This window comes from Octopus sinensis, linkage group LG7 (genome assembly GCF_006345805.1).
Source record: "Octopus sinensis linkage group LG7, ASM634580v1, whole genome shotgun sequence".
Taxonomy (NCBI): Eukaryota; Metazoa; Mollusca; class Cephalopoda; order Octopoda; family Octopodidae; genus Octopus; species Octopus sinensis.
The window spans coordinates 53743961-53764545 of NC_043003.1; the positions used below are offsets into that span (position 1 = coordinate 53743961).

At 37.7% G+C, this 20585-nt stretch overlaps 1 protein-coding gene across 3 annotated transcripts in view; it reads left to right on the forward strand.

Moving 5' to 3' along the window:
• Positions 1-4431: 4431 nt before the first annotated feature.
• Positions 4432-20585, forward strand: part of LOC115214413 (phosphoribosylformylglycinamidine synthase) — a 52925-nt gene continuing 36771 nt past the window's right edge. The window contains exons 1-8 of one of the 3 annotated variants that reach the window (XM_036504792.1): positions 4432-4588; positions 9246-9389; positions 10367-10496; positions 12862-13160; positions 14079-14187; positions 15013-15153; positions 17642-17769; positions 19606-19734. In XM_036504792.1, the coding sequence (XP_036360685.1) occupies positions 9248-9389; positions 10367-10496; positions 12862-13160; positions 14079-14187; positions 15013-15153; positions 17642-17769; positions 19606-19734 (1078 nt within the window). In that variant the 5' untranslated portion in view covers positions 4432-4588; positions 9246-9247. Of the gene's footprint in view, positions 4589-6594; positions 6686-8112; positions 8330-9245; positions 9390-10366; positions 10497-12861; positions 13161-14078; positions 14188-15012; positions 15154-17641; positions 17770-19605; positions 19735-20585 lie in introns of those variants that run through there. The other 2 variants (XM_029783609.2, XM_036504791.1) reach the window with 2 other exon arrangements.

The window sequence follows — 20585 nt, forward strand, 5'->3', positions numbered from 1 at the left end:
TGCTTGCTGGACATTGGCTCGAGATTATTCTTCAGCCCTCAATAAGCGTCAAGCAAAAAGACAGAGAGTAGGTACAGACTAGAGCTTTAAGTATAATGACACATATTGTATGTTGTAATAAAGTAATCAAATATTACATGTCGTGTATCTTTAAGCCTATAGCTAATAAGCATTTTTCAAGGTGATATTTGGATTCAAGACTTGAAAATACATAAGAATTACCTAATCTCATTTAAGAAGCACACAACTTTTCAAAATTTGTTGACCAGTATAATCAACTCCCCACTCCCTTCAAAAACTGCTGGCCCTGTGCCAAAATTTGAGACCATTGTTATTATTATTATTATTATTTTAAAAAGTGGTGAGCTAGCAGAATCGTTAGCACAGAGGGTGAAATGCTTAGCGATATTTCGGCCATCGCTATGTTCTGAGTTCAAATGCTGCTGAGGTCGACTTTGCCTTTCATCCTTACAGAGATTGATAAATTAAGTACCAGTGAATTACTGGAGTTGATGTAATTGACGAGTCTCCACCAAATTTCAGCCCTTGTGCCTTTAGTAGAAAGGATTATTATTATCATTATTAATAATAATAATAATAGTATAGTAGTAAGGTGATGATCTGGAAGAGTTATTACAGCAAAATACTTAATGGTACTTCATCTGTCCTTACATTCTGAGTTCGAATTCTGTCAAGGTTGAATTTGACTTTTATTTTTTCAGATTTGATGAAGTGAGTACCAGTTACACGCTGGGATCAGTGTAATCGACTTGGCCCTCCCCTCAGATTTCAGGCCTTGTACCTATTGTAGAAAGGGTTATTATTATTATTATTATTAACATGATGAGCTAGCAGAATTGTTAACATACCAAGCAAAATGCTTAGCAGCATTTCATGCGTCTTCACATTTGGTGTTCAAATTCCACCATGGTTGACTTTGCCTTTCATCCTTTCAAGGTTGTTAAAATATGTACCAGTTTATCTCTTACTTACTCACTTCCCTGAAATTACTGGTCATGTGACAAAATTTAAAATCATAATCATCATTATTATTAATCTGATTAAGGTGCAAACCCAGCAATTTTGGGTGATGCTACTGACCTCAGTATTTGAGCCATATTTATTTTATCTATCCTGTCTTTCATAATTTTGTGGTTGATAAAATAAATTACCAGTCTGGTATCAACTAACCCACTCCTCTCAAAACTGCTAGCACTTCCCCCAAATTAGAAGCCAATATTACCATTATTATTAAGGTGGTGAGCTGGCAGAATTGTTAACATGCTGGGAAGAATGCTTAGTGGTGTTTCATTCTGCTGAGGTCAACTTGATCTTTCATCCTTTCTGGGTTGGTGAAATAAGAACCAGTCAAGTATTGGAGTTGATGCGGTTGACTGTCGCCCTCTGACAAAATCCCAAGTCTTCTGTCAATAGTGGAAAAGGTTATTATATTCAAATACCACCGAGGTTGACTTAGCCTTTCGTCCTTCTGAGGTCGATGTAATTGACTTACCCCTCCTCCAAGCTTTGCAGACATTGTATCAAAATTTGAAATCATTATTATTATTATTATCAAGGTGATGAGCTGGAAGAATTGTTAGCAAGCTGGGCAAAATGCTTAGCAGTATTTTGTCTGTCTTTACATTGTGAGTTCAAATTCTGCCATGATTGGTTGGCTTTGCCTTTCATCCTTTTAGGGTTGACAAAATAAGCACCAGTGGGATTGATATAATCGACTTACTCTCACCCCTGAAATTGCTGGCCTTGTGCCAAAATTCGATATCAATCATCATCATCAATATTATTATTATTATTATTATTATTATTATGGGTTCAAATTCTGCAGAGGTCACCTTTCATCCTTTCAGGGTCAATAAATTAAGTACCAGTGAATACTGGGTTGATGTAATCAGCTGGTCCCCTCCCCCAAAATTTCAGGCCTTGTGCTAATAGTAGAAAACATTATTATTATTATTATTATTGGATTGATAGAAAGGATAAATGCCTTTCAACATTTATTCTTCATCAAGCCAGTGAGCTGGCAGAAATGTTAGCATGCCGAGTGAAATGCTTCACGGTATTTTGTCTGTCTTTATGTTCTGAGTTCAAATTCCACTAAGGTTGACTTTGCCTTTCATCTTTTGGGGTCAATAATTAAGTACCAGTTGCATACTGAGATCAATCTAATCGACTGGCTCCCTCCCCCAAAATTTTGGGCCTTGTGCTTAAAGTAGAAAAGAATATTTATTCTTCATCTTTTCATTTTTATCTCAAATCCTGCTGAAGTCAAATTTTCCTTCCATTATTCAGGGGTCAATAAGGTAAACTCAATCAAGTACTGTGGTTGATATGACTGACAAACTTCCTCTGTCAAAATTTCAGGCCTTGTGCCTATGTTAGAAATAAATATTGTTACTGCTAAAAATATATTCTTTTCTACCCTAGGCACAAGGCCCGAAATTTTTGGAGAGGGAGCCAGTCGATTAGATCGATCCTAGTATGTAACTGGTACTTAATTTATCGACCATGGAGGAATGAAAAGCAAAGCTGACCTCAGTGGAATTTGAACTCAGAATGTAAAGACATGAAATACCACTAAGCATTTTGCCCAGCATGCTAACAGTTCTGCCAGTTTGCCGCTTTACTGCTAGAAAAATATTATTTAAGGAGCAGTGGATAATAGAACCAGTTGAGAGCCAGGCACGGCTGTGTGGTTAAACTGTTCACTTTGTAAGCAACTGCGTTATTCCAGGTTCAGTTCCACTGACTGCACAGCAACCTGAGCAAATATCTGCTTTCACAATTTCATAGTCATTAAAGCTGCATGGATGAAATTTAATGGATGGAAATTGTGTAGAAGCCCCTACACACACACACACCATTATAAGGACTGACCCTGTTTCTGAATAGGTTTTTTTTTATTTATGTGCCATTTTCAAGCCTAACCAGGCTCATGGGCCCGGTTTCTATGGCATATGTGTTCCCCTCTTAGTGTGAAAAAATGTTTCCGAAAGTCATGGGAGCTGTGCTGTTTTCTGACTTTGTAAACATGTCCACGGGTGTTAGACAGATGGAGTTTGAAAAGGTACTCAGAGTTATTGTTTGTAAGATGGTTAATAATTTTATAGGTGTCTACCAAGTCAGCTGCCAGACGTCGGAGTTTCAGTGTATCCATGCCCAGGGAAGTAAGGCGTTCAGAATATGGCAAATGCCTGATTGAGTGTATTCTCTTGGTTGCACATCACTGAATGGCAATTAATATCCTGGGCAAGATAGGGGTTCCAGACTGGTGATGCAAATTCCAGGTGAGGTAGCACCATAGCTATATAAAGCCGCAGATAGCTGGAGTGTGGATCACAAAGGACTTGGTGAGTGATGCGAAGACACTTTCAGCCTTCTTGGCAATTTTAGCAATGTGTTTTGTCCAGCGCAAATCGCTGTCAACAATAACGCCCAGGTCATGTTCACAAGAAGACTTTTTGAGATTAGTGTTGTGGAGGAAGTAGACGCTAGGTTTTTCCTCCCAAAATGCATGGTGATACATTTGTCCACAGTCAGCTTGGGTTGCCAGCCCATGATCCACTGCTGCATTGTGTCCAGGTCTGATTGCAATAAAGATCTATAGTGTACAGGATCTGTCCTCTTTATTTCGAGGTACAGCTTGATGTCATCTGCATATTTCAGCACTGTGGCATTCTTTAAGTTGGCATCTATGTCATTAACATATGCAACAAATAAAAGGGGGCCAAGAACAGATCCCTGTGGTACAGCAGATGTCATCTCATAGGATGAAGAGTGCTGTCCTAGAACTGTGACAACCTCTTTTAGGCCGACAATGAAGGACTTCAACCAGTTATAGAGATCATCTCTTACACCCATTGCAGAGAGTTTCACCATAAGTCTTTTGTGTGGCACAGAATTAAAAGCCTTATCAAAGTCTAGGTAAACAACATCCACCCAGGATCCACGATCAGTGATTCGGGTAATGACCTCAAGAAACTCGATGAGTTGATTACAGCAGCTGGAGTTAGGAATAAATCCAAATTGTGTCGGCTGGATGAGGCTGTGAGACTTCCAGAAGTTCCAGAGGGTTTCTCTGACACAGGATTCCATCAGTTTGGCGATGCAGCTAGTAAGACTAACGGGGCGATAGTTGACAGGCGATGTGCGGTCACCTTTTTTGAACTGAGGATACTGTTTGCAACAATGAATATCTAGTACTCTCGCAGTTGTGTTTCTTATATGTAGTGGCTGTGTTTTGACACATTTGAACGAAAGAAATTTAGTAACGTTTATTTTTCCCTGGATCTCTAGGTCTCTGTATATCTGTTTATCAGAGCAGGAAGTATTTAACTTAAAGAGTTTTATCATCTGCATAAGTAAGCTAATAACGATCATTTCGTTAGATTGTCACATTGGCTCACAACGTCAAGAGCGGGTAATATCGTTTAAAAGAAATAAAAGGTGTCCAATGAACTTAAAATTTCTGAGGTGGTTATTAAAACTAGAAGCGTGGAATAAAACCAAACTGGTCTCAATCTTGGAGCAAGGGAGTTAACTTGTGTTTGCTGAGTTTATTTGGTTGGAGGTGAGTATAATAATGTTATTAATTTCAACGCTGTAATATTTATATTACGACGTTTTCCTTGCCTATATTTTTGTTTTGAAAATTATTAGTACCTGTTGAAAAATGTAATTAAAATTATATTCTAATTTAATTCATGATGTCTGATAATCTGAACGACAATTTTACCTAAAGGAATATATTTTGAACTTGGCGCCTTTAGAACCACGTGTATTTTCGAGGAGTTAATAATTAAATCTTTCGTTTTCTATGCATTTTCAGGATTATCTTCGACAAGGGGATTATATTTTCCGTTTGTTTATGCGCAATCAATTTGAATCTTTCTCTATGTAATTTGTGTATTCCTTTGGATTGTCATTGAAAGACGTTTTATTTGTACGGTCGAAAGTATTATGTATTGTTTGTGTGTCTGTAAGCTTGGTAAACTAAGAACTTATTTGGGAAAAGAAATATAGAGCCAGTTGAGTTTATTAAAACTGAATAACATTGAAACACTTAAAAATTACATTACGTGGTGAAAATAATGAGGAATGTGCTTTGAAAAGTAGGATTTCCACATAGTATATTCGAATACTTAGATTACAAAACAAACTTGTTTTGTTTATCTTCTTAGGTAGTACCTCTTATTTCGAATATCTAACACTTACAAAGGCTCGCGAGGTAATTAAATATGTAAACGTGGAATTGTTGCACAATTACATGCATTCTGAACATAAAGAGTTGTATCATCCGTAAATTGTAGAATCCCTGCAGATGCTTTATTTTACGACCGTGAACTCAAATGTAAATGTCTAATAACTGTTTCTGCTATAGGCACAAGGTCTGAAATCTTGAGGAGGATGTTAGTCGACATCAACGTCAGTGCTTAATGGGTACTTATTTTTTATCGATTCCCAATAGATGAAATGCAAAGTCGACCTCCGTGGGTTTCGAACTGGCATTGTAAAGAATCGGAAGAAACGTCTTTGAGCATTTTGTCCGGTGCGCTAACGATTCTGCAAGCTTGTCACTTTGAGTGCTGTCTGTAATAATGTCTAAGCTAATTTACTTTGTCCAATCTTGCCTTATACTGCTCATTAATCTGACCTAACCGTATTAATCGGCGCAGTATTTTGACCAAAGAAATGAATCGGTTTTTAGCTACCGTTTTCTTGGGTCTTGCACATGTCAAATCATGTTTATTTAAGTGTAAATTATGTAATTTTATACAATTTATTTTTAATATGCATTCCGTTGTTTGATTCAATATATTGTAATTCCACTAGATTCTTGCAAAGGTCTTGCATTGGATCTAGAATCTAACCGAGTCAATACCACATTGGATAAATACTATTCTTGTTAAATGTATATTTCGCGCTAAAAAGGGAACATTATTAAATATATTGGAAATATTGTTTGTTTCTTTGTTCAGTTTCGCGACGTTCGGGTTTTCATTTTATTGTTATTCTAGTTGGTTTTTTTCTGCGGCTGTATTATGAAGATTGCGAAGAATTTTCCGAATATTAGTACTTATTTCCTAGCTGCTTCTTCTTTCAAGTTTATTACTGTTAAACAGTATTCCTTATATTGGACTGAATGGTTCATGATTTCTATTTTAGGATACCTTATAGTAATTTGAATAACTGCCAGTATTTATCATGACATACACATAATCCGGAGACAGTAAATACAAATTTTGTGTTGGTGATAGTGATTTCTTTTTAATTTTTAGTATTCCGTGTTTTGTATAGCTAGGATTGCGATTCTGAAAGAAATTTTTTTCTGAAAATTTCAATTCTATACATATTGTCCCTTTCATTGACTGTGTGATTGTGATAGCTATTTCAAAACTCTATTCAAGTATTTTTAACTGGACGTCATCTATTCACATTGAAAGCATTATTAGGATACTAAATCAACTCAGTACTCGACTGGTACTTAATTTTATCGATCCTGCAGGCATGTCTGTATGAGTGCATGACATGCTTCAACTAATTCTGTCTATGACCCTGCAACGATGAAGGCAGATTTAACCCCTGCGTTATATGAACTCAGAAGACAAGATAATTTATTCTTTCCGCGTACAAAATATTGTAATTTTCTCTGAAGGGGAACAAATCTGTATGGAATACTTGAAAGTATATCATTTCACTTTACTCCTTTTATAAAATGTTCTCTGGGATAAATATGTTATATAACAAACAGATACAGGTATATCAAATACCATACAACATAAATGCATGACTTATTAAAATTATTTCCGCCTCTTGAGGATATGTCATAATTATCAAATGGCAATAAAGACCAACACCATTTGAGAAGAGGAGATCATCTGAAGAATCAAGAATTCAACAAAGTTGACATGCATTACAGAAAAAGACAGGCTTATTGTTTGGATATAAAGGGATCTATATAGGATTCAAAAGATCCATATAAAGAGACAGTCGTGGATATGTGTTTCTGGCTCATTTCTGCTTTCATTATCACGACAATTGCCCACCCCAATCTCCAGTAGCCAAGGGACTTACGTCATAGAAAAAAGCATTAGAACACATTTTGTTTTGGCCGAGTTAATTTGCATAATTTAAACAAAAATAAATCTCAGAGAAATAATGGCCAGTAGAATATATTGAACAGCATAGATGTGTATGAACTACAATACAAAACACATGCATTTGATTAAGCATTTTGTCCAATGCTCTAATGCTGGAGAAAAGAATAATTTTAGTACCAGACAACGTTTGTAAGTATGCAAAATCCCTTCAGGGTGACCCGGTGCTAAGAAAAATGACAAATTAAAAAATTTTATACATTAATAGGTATATAAATTTATATTAAATTACTGCTTTGATCTCAAGGCTCAAACCTGATTGTTTTTCACAGGGGTTTTTATTACCTTTATCGGAGTGGTGCGGTTTTATGTTTGAATGCGGGTGAAATTTCGTCCATGGACAATAGAACTCCCCATCCTTACTTTAAATGATTTCACCAGATTGTTATTTTGAATTGTTTTAACAACATTATTCAGAATGTTTTTGACGAGTGTAATCATTAGTATCGATTAAGCAGTAGGCAAGTCATTCGGGAGCATTCAAATGGAGTGATGTGAGATAAGTGGTGGCGATAGAGATTGATAGAAAAGTGGTATTGAGTAGATCAGAAGACTGCAGTATCAGAGTACTGAAGAAGGCGAAAGCTATTAATTTGGAGATGGTTTAGTTCGATGAGCCTATGACTAAACGAAAATGAATTTTTCGGTATTTGATGTATTTTATATGATATATATAAATTTGTTGGTTTTCCCGTCTTTACAGCCCTTTAATAATGTAGTGTAAGGGAGATAATTCCATACAGGCATGTAAATTGTGTTAATTTCGGAATATTAGAAAACTGGTAATGCTTTGAATACACAACAATTTAGCCTTTAGAAGGTTTCAAGAAGAGCTTTTGATAAGTTCATTTTTCTTGAATAAAGTAAAATCTGTTTCAAGCTTTGCTTTTTATCTGAGATTGTCTTTTGTTTTAGAATTGTTGAATGAAGTTTCATAGACAGAATTAGTTGAAGCATGTCATGCACTCACACAGACATGCCTGCATGCGTATGTTTGGTGAAGTTTTTAGCCAGGAGTAAGCCTCTGTATCTAGCATTTCTCTGTTTTCTTTTATAGAAGTCCATGCTTTGCGATCTGATGTCCACTGAGAAAGTTAGTTGATGAATGGCTTGTGAGAGCTGTACAAGATATGTTAAAGGGTGTAGTCAGCAAAGTGAGTAAAAAGTGGAGGAGGGAATTCAACATGATGTAAAGGCACATCAGTGTTCAGTTCTCAATTCCTTTCTGATCTTTATAGTTTTTCATGTGAGATCAGACCAGATGCTTACAGGAATTTCATTATCAGCATGATGATCATCATCTTTTAGCTTCTGTGTCCAATGCTGGCATTAGTTGGAATTTCTATGTGCTAATGAGCTAGTTCTTATAGTAGAATTAGTAAAGAAATTCCAGGCATGGAAACAACTCAGAATCTAGAGGCTTCAAAATATATTTAATAAAGATTAAAGTATCTGTAAGTAGAAGAGGATACAGGATCTAACTACCACTAGAGAGATGGGTCATGTTTGATGTCTGAAAAAGGAGTAGATAGGTCTGAAGTTATTACATCTCACAAAGGAAATAACAAAGGACTGCATTGATTGACATGATGTACAGAAGACATCTCTACCCATCCAGGCATGGCAAACACAAATTAAAATTGTGTAAATGTGCGTGCATGCATGTGTGTGTGTGTATGTTGTGTGTATGTTTAGGTATGTCTATGCATGTACATATATATACACATGCATATGTGCATATATGTGTAAATGTATGTGTGTGTGTTTGTGTGTATAAATAACTATATAGCTACCCTTATGTAGCTTTGTATCTTCTGACCCTCTCCCCCACTACTCTTACATCTTGTACCTCATTACCCTACTTTTTGATCTTCTCCTTTCTGAACCACTTCTATCTCTGCTGCCTGACCTCTTCTCCCTATGGGTAATTCTTATCAGTTGCACTTCCATCCTTGTTCATCACTCACTACATGTAATAGCTTTCATATAGTCATAATAGGATGTATCCATTATTGCATTGCATATTTTTACCAATCATTAAAGCTATTTTACTTTTCTTATTTCATTAAGTCATGGCAATCATTTGTTATTATCAACATGATGCATTAAGTGCTTATAGCCAGCAGGCTTGTTTGGCGAAACTAAAAGCATCAGTTCCAAAACTTACAGATTTGGAGACAGAAATCTGCTACTATGTATCTTGTCAGGAAAAAGGTTGGTTCTATATTTAAATATTTATTTATAAAAACACATATTTTCTTTTCTGTAATAAATTGTCATCAATCCTTTAACTAGAGCTTTTTTTGTATGCAAGCTTAAGTTGCTGTGCAACATAACATGACCTTTGTTGATAATTTTTTAACCCCCATCTAAGGCCCAGCATCCTGAGATATGGCCTTATTCCTGCTTTTTGTTTTGAGAGCAAAGTCCTTAGTTAATGCTAATTTTTCTACTGTTTTACATTTTTTACTCTGTTATAGAAAAAGGTGACATTTAAAAATAAAGTATCTAAAAATATTGATTTCAAATTTTGGCACAAGACGAGCAAGTTTGGGGGAGGAGTTAAGCCGACCCCAGTGCTCAACAGGTGCTCTTTTTATCGAATCTGAAAGGATGAAAATCAAGAATTTGAACTCAGAATGTAAAGATGGACAAAATGCCACTAAGCATTTTGCCCAGCTTACCACCTTAAGGTGTTTAAAAATATTACCATACTACATCGATATTTTCCAAGTCTTTATTATCTAGTGTGAGACAAGTAGATCAATGTATACATTCCTTAGATTTACACATTAATATTTGTGGTGTATATCCACTGGTGTGGAGGCATGTGGCTTGGTGGTTAGCGTGTCGAACTCATGATCGTAAGGTTGTGGTTTCGATTCCTGGACTGGGCGATACGTTGTGTTCTTGAGCAAAACACTTTATTTTCACGTTGCTCCAGTCCACTCAGCTGGTAAAAATGAGTAATCCTGGGATGGACTGGCGTCCCAATCAGGTGGGGAATTTCTACAATACTGAAACCGGGAAACCAGCCCTTATGAGCCTGGCATGGCTTGAGAAGGAACATTTATTATTTTTTTTATATTCACTGGTGCAGTTACTTATCTGTAAAGCCATTGGGCTTCATTTAAAATCAATAAATATTGAATTGTTGCATTTTTTTATATTTTAATCTCTCGTTCTTTTAGAAATTTCTCTGAAAGATGAAGAGAAACTGACTTGGATCCTAAGTAAACCATTTTGTCAAAAAAATCTGAGAAAAACATCTTTTTTTGGAGAACATGCAGAGAATTGTCTTTTCGTGGAAATTGGACCCAGGTAAATTTACTGTTTTAAGTTGATTTGGCTAAAATTATTTATCCTTTTATTCTTTTACTTGTTTCAGTCATTTGACTGCAGTCATGCTGGAGCAACGTCTTTAGTTGAGCAAATCGACCCCAGGACTTATTCTTTGTAAGCCTAGTACTTATTCAATTGATTTCTTTTGCTGAACCGCTAAGTTACGGGGACGTAAATACACCAGCATCGATTGTCAAGCGATGTTGTGGGGACAAACACTGACACACACACTTACGAGCGCACGCACACACACACACACAATGGGCTTCTTTCATTTTCTGTCTACCAAATCCACTCAGTCCGAGGCTATAGTAGAAGACACTTGCCCTAGGTGCCACGCAGTGGAACTGAACCCAGAACCATGTGGTTCGTAAGCAAGCTACTTACCACACAGCCACTCCTGTACCTATTTGTTGATAATTTTAAATCCTTTTATTCTTTTACTTATTTCAGTCATTGGTTGTGGCCATACTGGAGCATCGCCTTGAAGGGTTTGGTACTGCTAAGCTATGGGAAACATAAACAAACCAACACTAGTTGTCAAGTGGTAGACATGTGTATCTGTCTGTCTGTATGTATGTGTGTATGTACATGTATATACATATACACGCACACACATATTTATATATATATCTATCTACATCATCATCATCCTTTCTACTATAGGCACAAAGCCTGAAATTTGTGGGGAGGGAACTGGTTGATTACATCGACCCAGTGTGAAACTGGTACTTTATTTATTGACCCCTAGAGGATGAAAGGTAAAGTCGACCTCGGCGGAATTTGAACTCAACGTAGCGGCAGACGAAATACCGCTAAGCAATCCGCCCGGCGTGCTAACGTTTCTGCCAGCTCACCGCATTATATTACTTCTACTACTACTGCTACTGCTGCTACTACTACTACTAATAATAATAATAATCCTTTCTACTATAGACACAAGGCCTATCTACATCATCATCATCCTTTCTACTATAGGCACAAAGCCTGAAATTTGTGGGGAGGGGACTGGTTGATTACATCGACCCAGTGTGAAACTGGTACTTTATTTATTGACCCCTAGAGGATGAAAGGTAAAGTCGACCTCGGCGGAATTTGAACTCAACGTAGCGGCAGACGAAATACCGCTAAGCAATCCGCCCGGCGTGCTAACGTTTCTGCCAGCTCACCGCATTATATTACTTCTACTACTACTGCTACTGCTGCTACTACTACTACTACTACTACTACTACTACTACTACTACTACTACTACTACTAATAATAATAATAATAATAATAATAATAATAATAATAATCCTTTCTACTATAGACACAAGGCCTATCTACATCATCATCATGAACATTGTTTAACATCCGCTCTCCATGGGTTGGATGGTTTGACATGGAGCTGGCTAGCAGGGGGCTGTCCAGATTCCAACTGTCTGTTGTGGCATGGTTTCTATGGCCGGATACCCTTTCTAATGCCAATCACTTAGCATGTTCTGGGTGCTTCTTACATACCACTGGCACAGGTGCATTTACGCAGCACCAGCATGGTTGCATTAGGTGCTTTTAGGTGGCACAGGTGCTTATATATATGGTGTGAATGGATAGGGATATTGAATCTGGGCAGGTACACAGGAGTCAGTCAGGTGTGCCTGGCTTCGATCACATTCAGATTGTGCTTTTTATGTGCCACTGGCATGTATATATATATATATATATATATATATATATATCTTCATTATCATTATTTAATATCTGCTTTCCATGCTGGCATGGATTAAGATGGTTTGACTGGTAAGCTTGAGGGCTGCACCAGGTTCCAGTCTGATTTGGCATGATTTCTATGGTTGGATGCCCTTCCTAACGCCAACCACTCCAAGTGTGTGCTTTTACGTGCCAGTTTGTTTTACATCCATTTCTATTTGTGATTGTATGGGTTGGACAGGTTTTTTTTTCCAGCACAACATGTCACCTTGTATTTTGTTTTGCCTTGTCATTTTGGTGAGGCTCAATTTCTTGAAATCTGTGTAATGGGTGCATTTTACGTGCCACTGACACAGGTGCCATTTACATGACACTGGCAATAGCCAATGGCCATGACTACATCTTTGGCTAGGTATTTCTCCTGCAGCTGTCTTACCAGAAATATAGCATCATTAGTGCTTTTTCCTGGCATGAACCCAAACTGCATCTCATTTAAACTAACTCTCTCCCTGATTAATTGGGCTCTGACCCTCTCAGTAACTTTCATCATCTGATCCAACAATATGATACCTCTGTGATTATTCCTATCTAATGTGTCACCTTTTCCTTTGTAGCAGTTGACTCTCTTAAAATATTAATTCTTCTCTTCTCAGGTTAAACTTTTCTACACCCTTTTCAACAAATGCTGTTTCTATTTGTCGATCTGTTGGCCTTCAAAATATTGATCGGATTGAGGTGTCTGTGGCATATTTACTGAAAGCCAACTCTAATGAAACATTTTCTAAAGAAGAGGAAGAAAAACTGGTTGCATTGCTTCATGACAAAATGACACAGTGTCGATACATGAAACCATTGGAAACATTCGAACTAAAAGTTAAAACTGAAGCTGTGTATGAAATCGATGTTCTTAAAGAGGGTCAGAAAGCCTTAGAAAAAGCTAATGCAGATCTTGGTAAGTTATTCTTGTTATTTCTTTAGTTTTGATTAAATTTAGGATTGTCGGGCAATATGATGTGCTTGAGAAGACCTGTTGAGTCAAGTAAAATTGAAATCATAGTCATGGCCTGTGCCACCTGACTGGCACCTGTCCTGGTGGCATGTAATAAGCACCATTTGAGTGTAGGTCAATGCTAGTGCCGCCTGACTAGCTCCCCGTGCCGTTGGTACGTAAATAGCACCATGTGAATGTGGTCAATGCCAGTGCTCCCTGACTGGCTCCCATGCCGGTAGCATGTAAAAAGCACCCACTACACTCTTGGAGTGGTTGGCGTTAGGAAAGGCATCCAGCTGTAGAAACCTTGCCAGCTCAGATTGGAGTCTGGTGCAGCCTACTGGCTTGCCAGACCTCAGTCAAATCGTCCAACACATGCCAGCATAGAAAGCGGACATTAAACGATGATGATGATAATGATGATTTCTACTGTAATTACATTGCAATGTAAGGTGGTGAGCTGGCAGAATTGTTAGCATGCCAGGACGAAATGCTTAGCGGTATTTTATCTGTCACGTTTTGAGTTCAAATTCTGCCAAGGTCAACTTTGCCTCCCCTCCTTTTGGAGTCAACGAAATAAGTACAAGTCAAGTGCTGGGGTCAATGTAATTGAATAGTCCCTTCTTCCCAAATTTCAGGCATTGTGCCTATAATAGAAAGGGTTATTACATTGTAATGTATATGATATAATTCAATGACATAGAAACAAAATTTTAAAATTTATTCTTTCTGCACAACCTGGTATTAAATGATCCACAGCCTGGGATATATGAGTTTATATTTTTTTATGGTCTCTGCAAGAGAACATAGTCTGTTCAGCATGTATTGATGTCACTGGTCTCAGCATCAACTGAGTTAAAAATTATAAAATCTTTTCAGGTCTAGCTTTTGATCAATGGGACCTAGAATATTATACTAAACTGTTTCAAGAGAAAATCCAACGGAATCCAACCAGTGTTGAATGTTTTGACTTGGCTCAGTCAAACAGGTAAGTTTAGTTTATTCAAAAGAATATAAATCACTACAGTTACCTACCATTTGCATGAAAAACAAGTTTATACTGTAAGGAAAACACATTAGCTTTATGTTCTTTTATTCTTTTGCTTGTTTCAGTCATTTGACTGCAGCCATGCTGGAGCACCACCTATGGTTTAAGAAATTGACCCCATGACTTATTCTTTGTAAGCCTAGTACTTATTCTATTGGTCTCTTTTGCCGAACTGCTAAGTTACGGGGACGTAAACACACCAACATTGATTGTCAAGCGATGTTTGTGGGCACAAACACAGATACACAAACATATACATATATATATATATATATCTATGATGGGCTTCTTTCAGTTTCCGTTTACCAAATCCACTCACAAGGCTTTGGTTGGCCTGACGCTATAGTAGAAGACACTTGCCTAAGGTGCCATGCAGTTGGACTGAACCTGTAACAATGTGGTTGGTAGCAAGCGTCTTACCACGCCTGCACCTATACTTAATATTATTTTCAAAACTTTGGTAATACTTGGCAGTGTTCCATATTTGTATGATAATAATATTATTATTATCATCTTCATCATCTCCATATCTGAGCTGCATAATGATAAACATCATGACTGTTTTATCATTTTTGCCCGACAAAATTTTAATTTTTGTTAGTTGGGTTTATCCATAGCATGCTCAAAAAAGCAGGTTTTACCACAAACACTACAACTCTTTATTTCCTGTCTTCTAAGTAAGACCATTGGTGGTATAGCTAAAAAAATTATTATTTTTCTGTAATTTATTAATTACATTCAGGATTGATGTTTGTATTTTTCAAGTGAACATAGTCGGCATTGGTTCTTCAAAGGGATCATGATATTGGACGGAGAAATTCAAACCAAATCTTTGTTTCGTATGGTTATGGACACCCAAGATTTCAGCAACAACAATAGTATCATTAAATTCAATGACAATAGTAGGTAAGTTGACGTATAGTTCTCTTTGCTCTCTTTTTGTTCCCATTTTCACAGGCAATGGAGTCTGGTGCAGCTCTCCAGCTTGCCAGCTCCTGTATGGTGGTGATGATGATGATGGTGGCGGCGGTTGCTGCTGCTGCTGCTGTTGCTGTTGAGTGAACAGTCTTCGTCCCAGAGCTCACAAGATGGGAGAAGTCCGAAACGTGGTCCTTTGCTATTCGTAAGACCCGCAGAAGAGAAAGCAGGTCAACCCCCGACACCGAGAGTATCGACAGATGGATGGATGCGCATCCAGGCTCAGCATTTGCGTAGGAAGTTGGGGACAAGAAACAGGAAGAAAGAGTGAGAGAAAGCTGGGGCTAAAGAGTACAACAGGGGTCACCACCATCCCCTGCCGGAGCCTCGTGGAGCTTTAGGTGTTTTCGCTCAATAAACACACACAACGCCTGGTCTGGGAATCGAAACCATGATCCTCCGACTGCGAGTCCGCTGCCCTAACCATTGGGCCATTGTGCCTCCACTTGCTGCTGCTGCTGTTGTTGTTTTTTTTTTCTACATGGATTCCGCACTGGCATATTTTCAGGATTTGACAATTTGTGACAGGACGCTATTAATATTGTTTGAGGTGAGAATGGATTTAGGCGGGCTGAAATAGTCAGCAATTACATACACAGCATCAAGGAATATTGAAAGTTTCTTCTGGTGCTTAGTACATCAAGTGATGAAGGATTTTGACAAGCAGCTACGATAAAGTCCAGAGGAAAGTAGAGAGACACTATGAAACCTGGCCATCTTATTTCTTTATTGCCCACAAGGGGCTAAACATAGAGGGGACAAACAAGGATAGACAAAGGGATTAAGTCGATTACATCGACCCCAGTGCATAACTGGTACTTAATTTATCGACCCCGAAAGGATGAAAGGCAAAGTTGACCTCGGTGGAATTTGAACTCAGAATGTAACAACAGACGAAATACCGCTAAGCATTTCGCCTGGCATGCTAATGTTTCTGCCAGCTCGCCACCTTAAAACCTGGCCATCTTGTTAAATGAAAAATAGATATAAAATGATGACAATGGCAACAAAAAGAAGAAGAATGTATTTTATCTAATTGCTTAATTGCTCAGAAATTGGTATCTATGCTATTGAATTATAATTATTTATATACTACTACTGCTACAGCTGGGTGTTTTCACCTCCATGTTTTTTTCCTGTGTTCAATCATTGTTCTGTGGTTAACCCACATGGATAAGATGATACAGTATCATGTCTTCATTTTTATTTATTGACATCGAAGGAAAGGGGCTTTCTCCGTCCGGGTTGCGGATCCGTGGAATAAGCTGCCGGACGAGATAGTGAGATGCCGACGACCGCTCGGTTCAAAGTCTCTCTTGACCAGAATTAGCCTGAACTCTTTACATGAACACATTCCCTGCACATAACTCCATGTCCCCGTACATGGCCTTTCTTTTTGCTTTTTGAGCCAAAAAATTAACTTAACTATTACATATTTTACCTGATTTCTTACCTGCATTGCTTAAATGTCTTAAAAATATATTGTCAGTAATTTTTGTTGGACTCACCTTGGAGACACCTTGATATTCTTGCTGCAAAAATTGTAATCTTTATTCCATTGTTGTATGAATAAAACTTGAATGATATTTCTGTTTTGAAAAATATTTACCTCCCTCTATCCTCATCTGCAAGCATAAAGTTTCCTTCCGCAGGGTTTGTAGTCTTGCAAGCTGCATAGTGATCTTCCTAGTGCTTGCAACAAGAAAAAGCTGTAAAGTGGTTGTTGTTAGGAAGGGCATCCAGTTATAGAAACCACACCAAAGCAAACATTGGTGCATAAAGCAGTTGTTGGGCTCATAGGATCCTCTCAAACCAGCCAACCTATGCCAGCATAGAACATGGATGTTAAATGATGATGAGGATGATGCTGTATTCCCAACCATCTACTGACATCTTAGCATTTACACCAAGTAATACTCACAATGGAATATTACTGCCACACTGGAGACTGTGTTATTGCTTCACATACCAATACATTAAATCACACCTAAAAAAACCACCTGACTGATTAGCATAGAATCACTCACAACTATACTTATGTAGCTCATAGATATGCCATTTTCTTGCTCTATTTTTTTCTAAGCTACTACAATGATCCCTGCCCCTTTATGTTAACTAATTTTATTCCTCTTCCATCCAGGCCCATTACTCCTTGTCACCCTGTTATGTTCTCAAGGATGCACACTTGCCACTTTTCTACCCCTTCTTTCCCAGAAGGACCAACCCTTGGAATTCCCTCCCTGTCTATATATTATTGCTCAGTATTCTTATTTTTCTGCCCTAAGAAAAGCATTATCTTTTATTAACAAATCTAATTCATATAACTGTATTTTGGTTGATACCAAATTCTAGAGAAAAATTTGCTTTTTGGACACAAGTGTTTTTTCAGTTATTAATTATATTCTGATTGTTTCAGTGCTATTGATGGTTTTGAAGTAAGTGTCTTGTTACCTGAAGACAGTTCCAAAGCTAGTCCTTTTGTGGTAAAAGAAAAACAGAAGAGACATATTATTTTTACTGCAGAGACTCATAATTTCCCTACAGGTATGTATTAATATTTATTGGTTTCAAATTTTGGCACAGGGCCAGCAATTTCAGGGTAGCAGATAAGTCAATTGCATCAATCCCAGGGCTCAACTGGTACTTATTTTATCGACCTTGAAAGGCAAAGTTGACCTCAAAGGAATTTAAACACAAAACATAAAGACAGATGAAATACCATTAAGCATTTTGCCCGGTGTGCTAAAGATTCTGTCATCTCTCTGCTTTAATATATGATATATTCTTTTCTACTTATTTGTTAAAGAGAAAAGATGGCATGTCCAGAAGTTTGAGGGTTGCAGTTTTTGTGAGTGTTATTTTAGGTTTCAGATCAAGAGCTCAAAATAAATGGCTAATTAAGATTATATCACACCTTCCTGTGGGACAAGGTGGTCAGAGAGTACTTCTGTCAGTGGCACCTTTCCAAGCAATGGATCAGTGTTTCTTAACAGCTGAACATGTTTTGACCATGTCAGAGAATTAATGATAAAATCATTAGGACTTCCCAATTTAGAGCAATGTGCAAAGTTAAACATCACACTTATGAAGTGATTGCAAGTTTAAAACTCTAGAAGGCAGTGTCCCAAGATTCATTCAATTTTTTTTTTTGCATTAGACATATTAAGAATTTTGCTTCCCAGGTGTCTTCTAATATAGCTTTGGATTCACCAAAGCCTTGCAAATGTATTTTGGTAGGCAGAAAGGGAAAGAAGTCCATATTGTATTGTGCCCTTGGGCAAGGCACAGAATTCTTATCAATTTGACAGATCATAAAAGGATATACATTTTTCTCATGGTCAGTAGGTAGGGCATCCAACTCTAAAAGCAATTTTTTAAAACAAAAGTCATGTCACCCAGATGAGTGTAATAAAATGAATGCAAAAATGGAATATGTCAGATATGAGGAGGGGAAAAAAACTGAATTTAAGGCAATGTGTAATTGTCCAGTCAGCAAAAAAAAAAAAAAAAGATGGAGGTGGGGGTGGGGGATATTAATGAGATGGCTAAATACATTTAGAGAGTGTCAGAAGTGTTTTTACAGTATTTAGTTTCACTTCTTGTAGTTCTGAGTTGAAATCCTGCTGAGACCAACTTTAAATGTTTATCCTTCTGGATAAAATAAATACTTGCCAACATAATGTGGCTGTCCTGAAAGGGACAATGTTACTGTTGTTTTAGCCCCAAGAAACAGTAACATCTTCCCTTTCAGGATAGCTACAGTATGATGGCAAATAGCATTTACTTTAAAGAACTGTTACTGAATGTCTGTCTTTGAGAGATTTAGAAATAAAAATAAATACTAATAATAGACTGCTGGCAAATCAATCATTATTCCAGAATAAAATGAGCACTGAGGGTAAGAAACAGTCATTGCCCCCACCCTAATATAATCTTTTCTACTCTAGGTACAAGACCCCAAATTTTTTTTTTGGGGGGGCCAGTCAATTAGATCGCCCCCAGTATGCAACTGGTACTTAATTTATCGACCCCAAAAGGATGAAAGGCAAAGTCAACCTTGGTGGAATTTGAACTCTGAACATGAAGATAGACGAAATGCCTATTTCTTTACTACCCACAAGGGGCTAAACATAGAGAGGACAAACAAGGACAGACAAACAGATTAAATCGATTATATCGACCCCAGTGCATAACTGGTACTTATTTAATTGACCCCGAAAGTCGACCTCGGCGGAATTTGAACTCAGAACGTAGCGGAAGATGAAATACCGCTTGGCATTTCTTCCGGCATGCTAATGATTCTGCCAGCTTGCCACCCTAATATAATGAACATCAAAGTAAGTTTGCTTCTGTTAATTATTGTTTTAATTCTCTTGATAGGAGTTGCTCCTTTTCCTGGGGCCACTACAGGTACTGGTGGTAGAATTCGAGATGTTCACTGTACTGGACGAGGTGCACATGTTGTGGCAGGCACAGCTGGTTACAGTTTTGGAAATCTTAATATACCTGGTAAGGAGAATAATAATTCCATTTGTTGTTTTTATTAATTTTACTTGTTTAATATTGATGAAAATGATTCTTATCAGATGTATCTCAAATTCATGCTCAATCTAAGTTTTTGACACAATTCATTGTTTGGTTTAAGAGTTCACTCCCTGATTTTTTTGGTGCTTTTAAGGATTCTCAATTTTTTGAAAGTGTTTAGGCCCTGAAGCATTTGCAGCTTCATCAAAATCTTTTAGTTTCTCAATTTTGCTATTGCACAATATTTTATTGAAAACATGATTCCCTATTTTTGTTTCATCATCATCATCATCATCATCTGTTTTCCATGCTAGCATGGGCTGGATGGTTCAACCGGGATCTGGGAAGCCAGGAGGCTGCACCAGGCTCTAGTCTGATCTGGCAGTGTTTCTACAGCTGGATGCCCTTCCTAACGCCAACCACTCCGTGAGTGTAGTGGGTGCTTTTTACATACCACTGGCACAGGGGCCAGAGGAGGCTGGCAACAGCCACGATCAGTCGGTGCATTTTACGTGCCACCGGCATGGACACCAGTCTAGGCGGTGCTGGCATCAGCTACGTTTGGATGGTGCTTTTTATGTGCCACCAGCATGAGTATCACAACTACAATTTCCATTTGATTTTTATTTTGATGTTGATGTACTTGACTCAATAGGTCTCCTCAAGCACAGCAGGTTGCCCTACGATCCAAGGTAAGCACAGCAGGCTGTCCTGCAGGCCATGAACTTAATTCATTTGTCAGGTCTTTGCAGTCACAGCATATCTGTAGAGGTCTCGGTCTTTTGTCATTGCCTCTGTGAGGCCCAATGTTTGACGGTCATGCTTGACCACCTCAT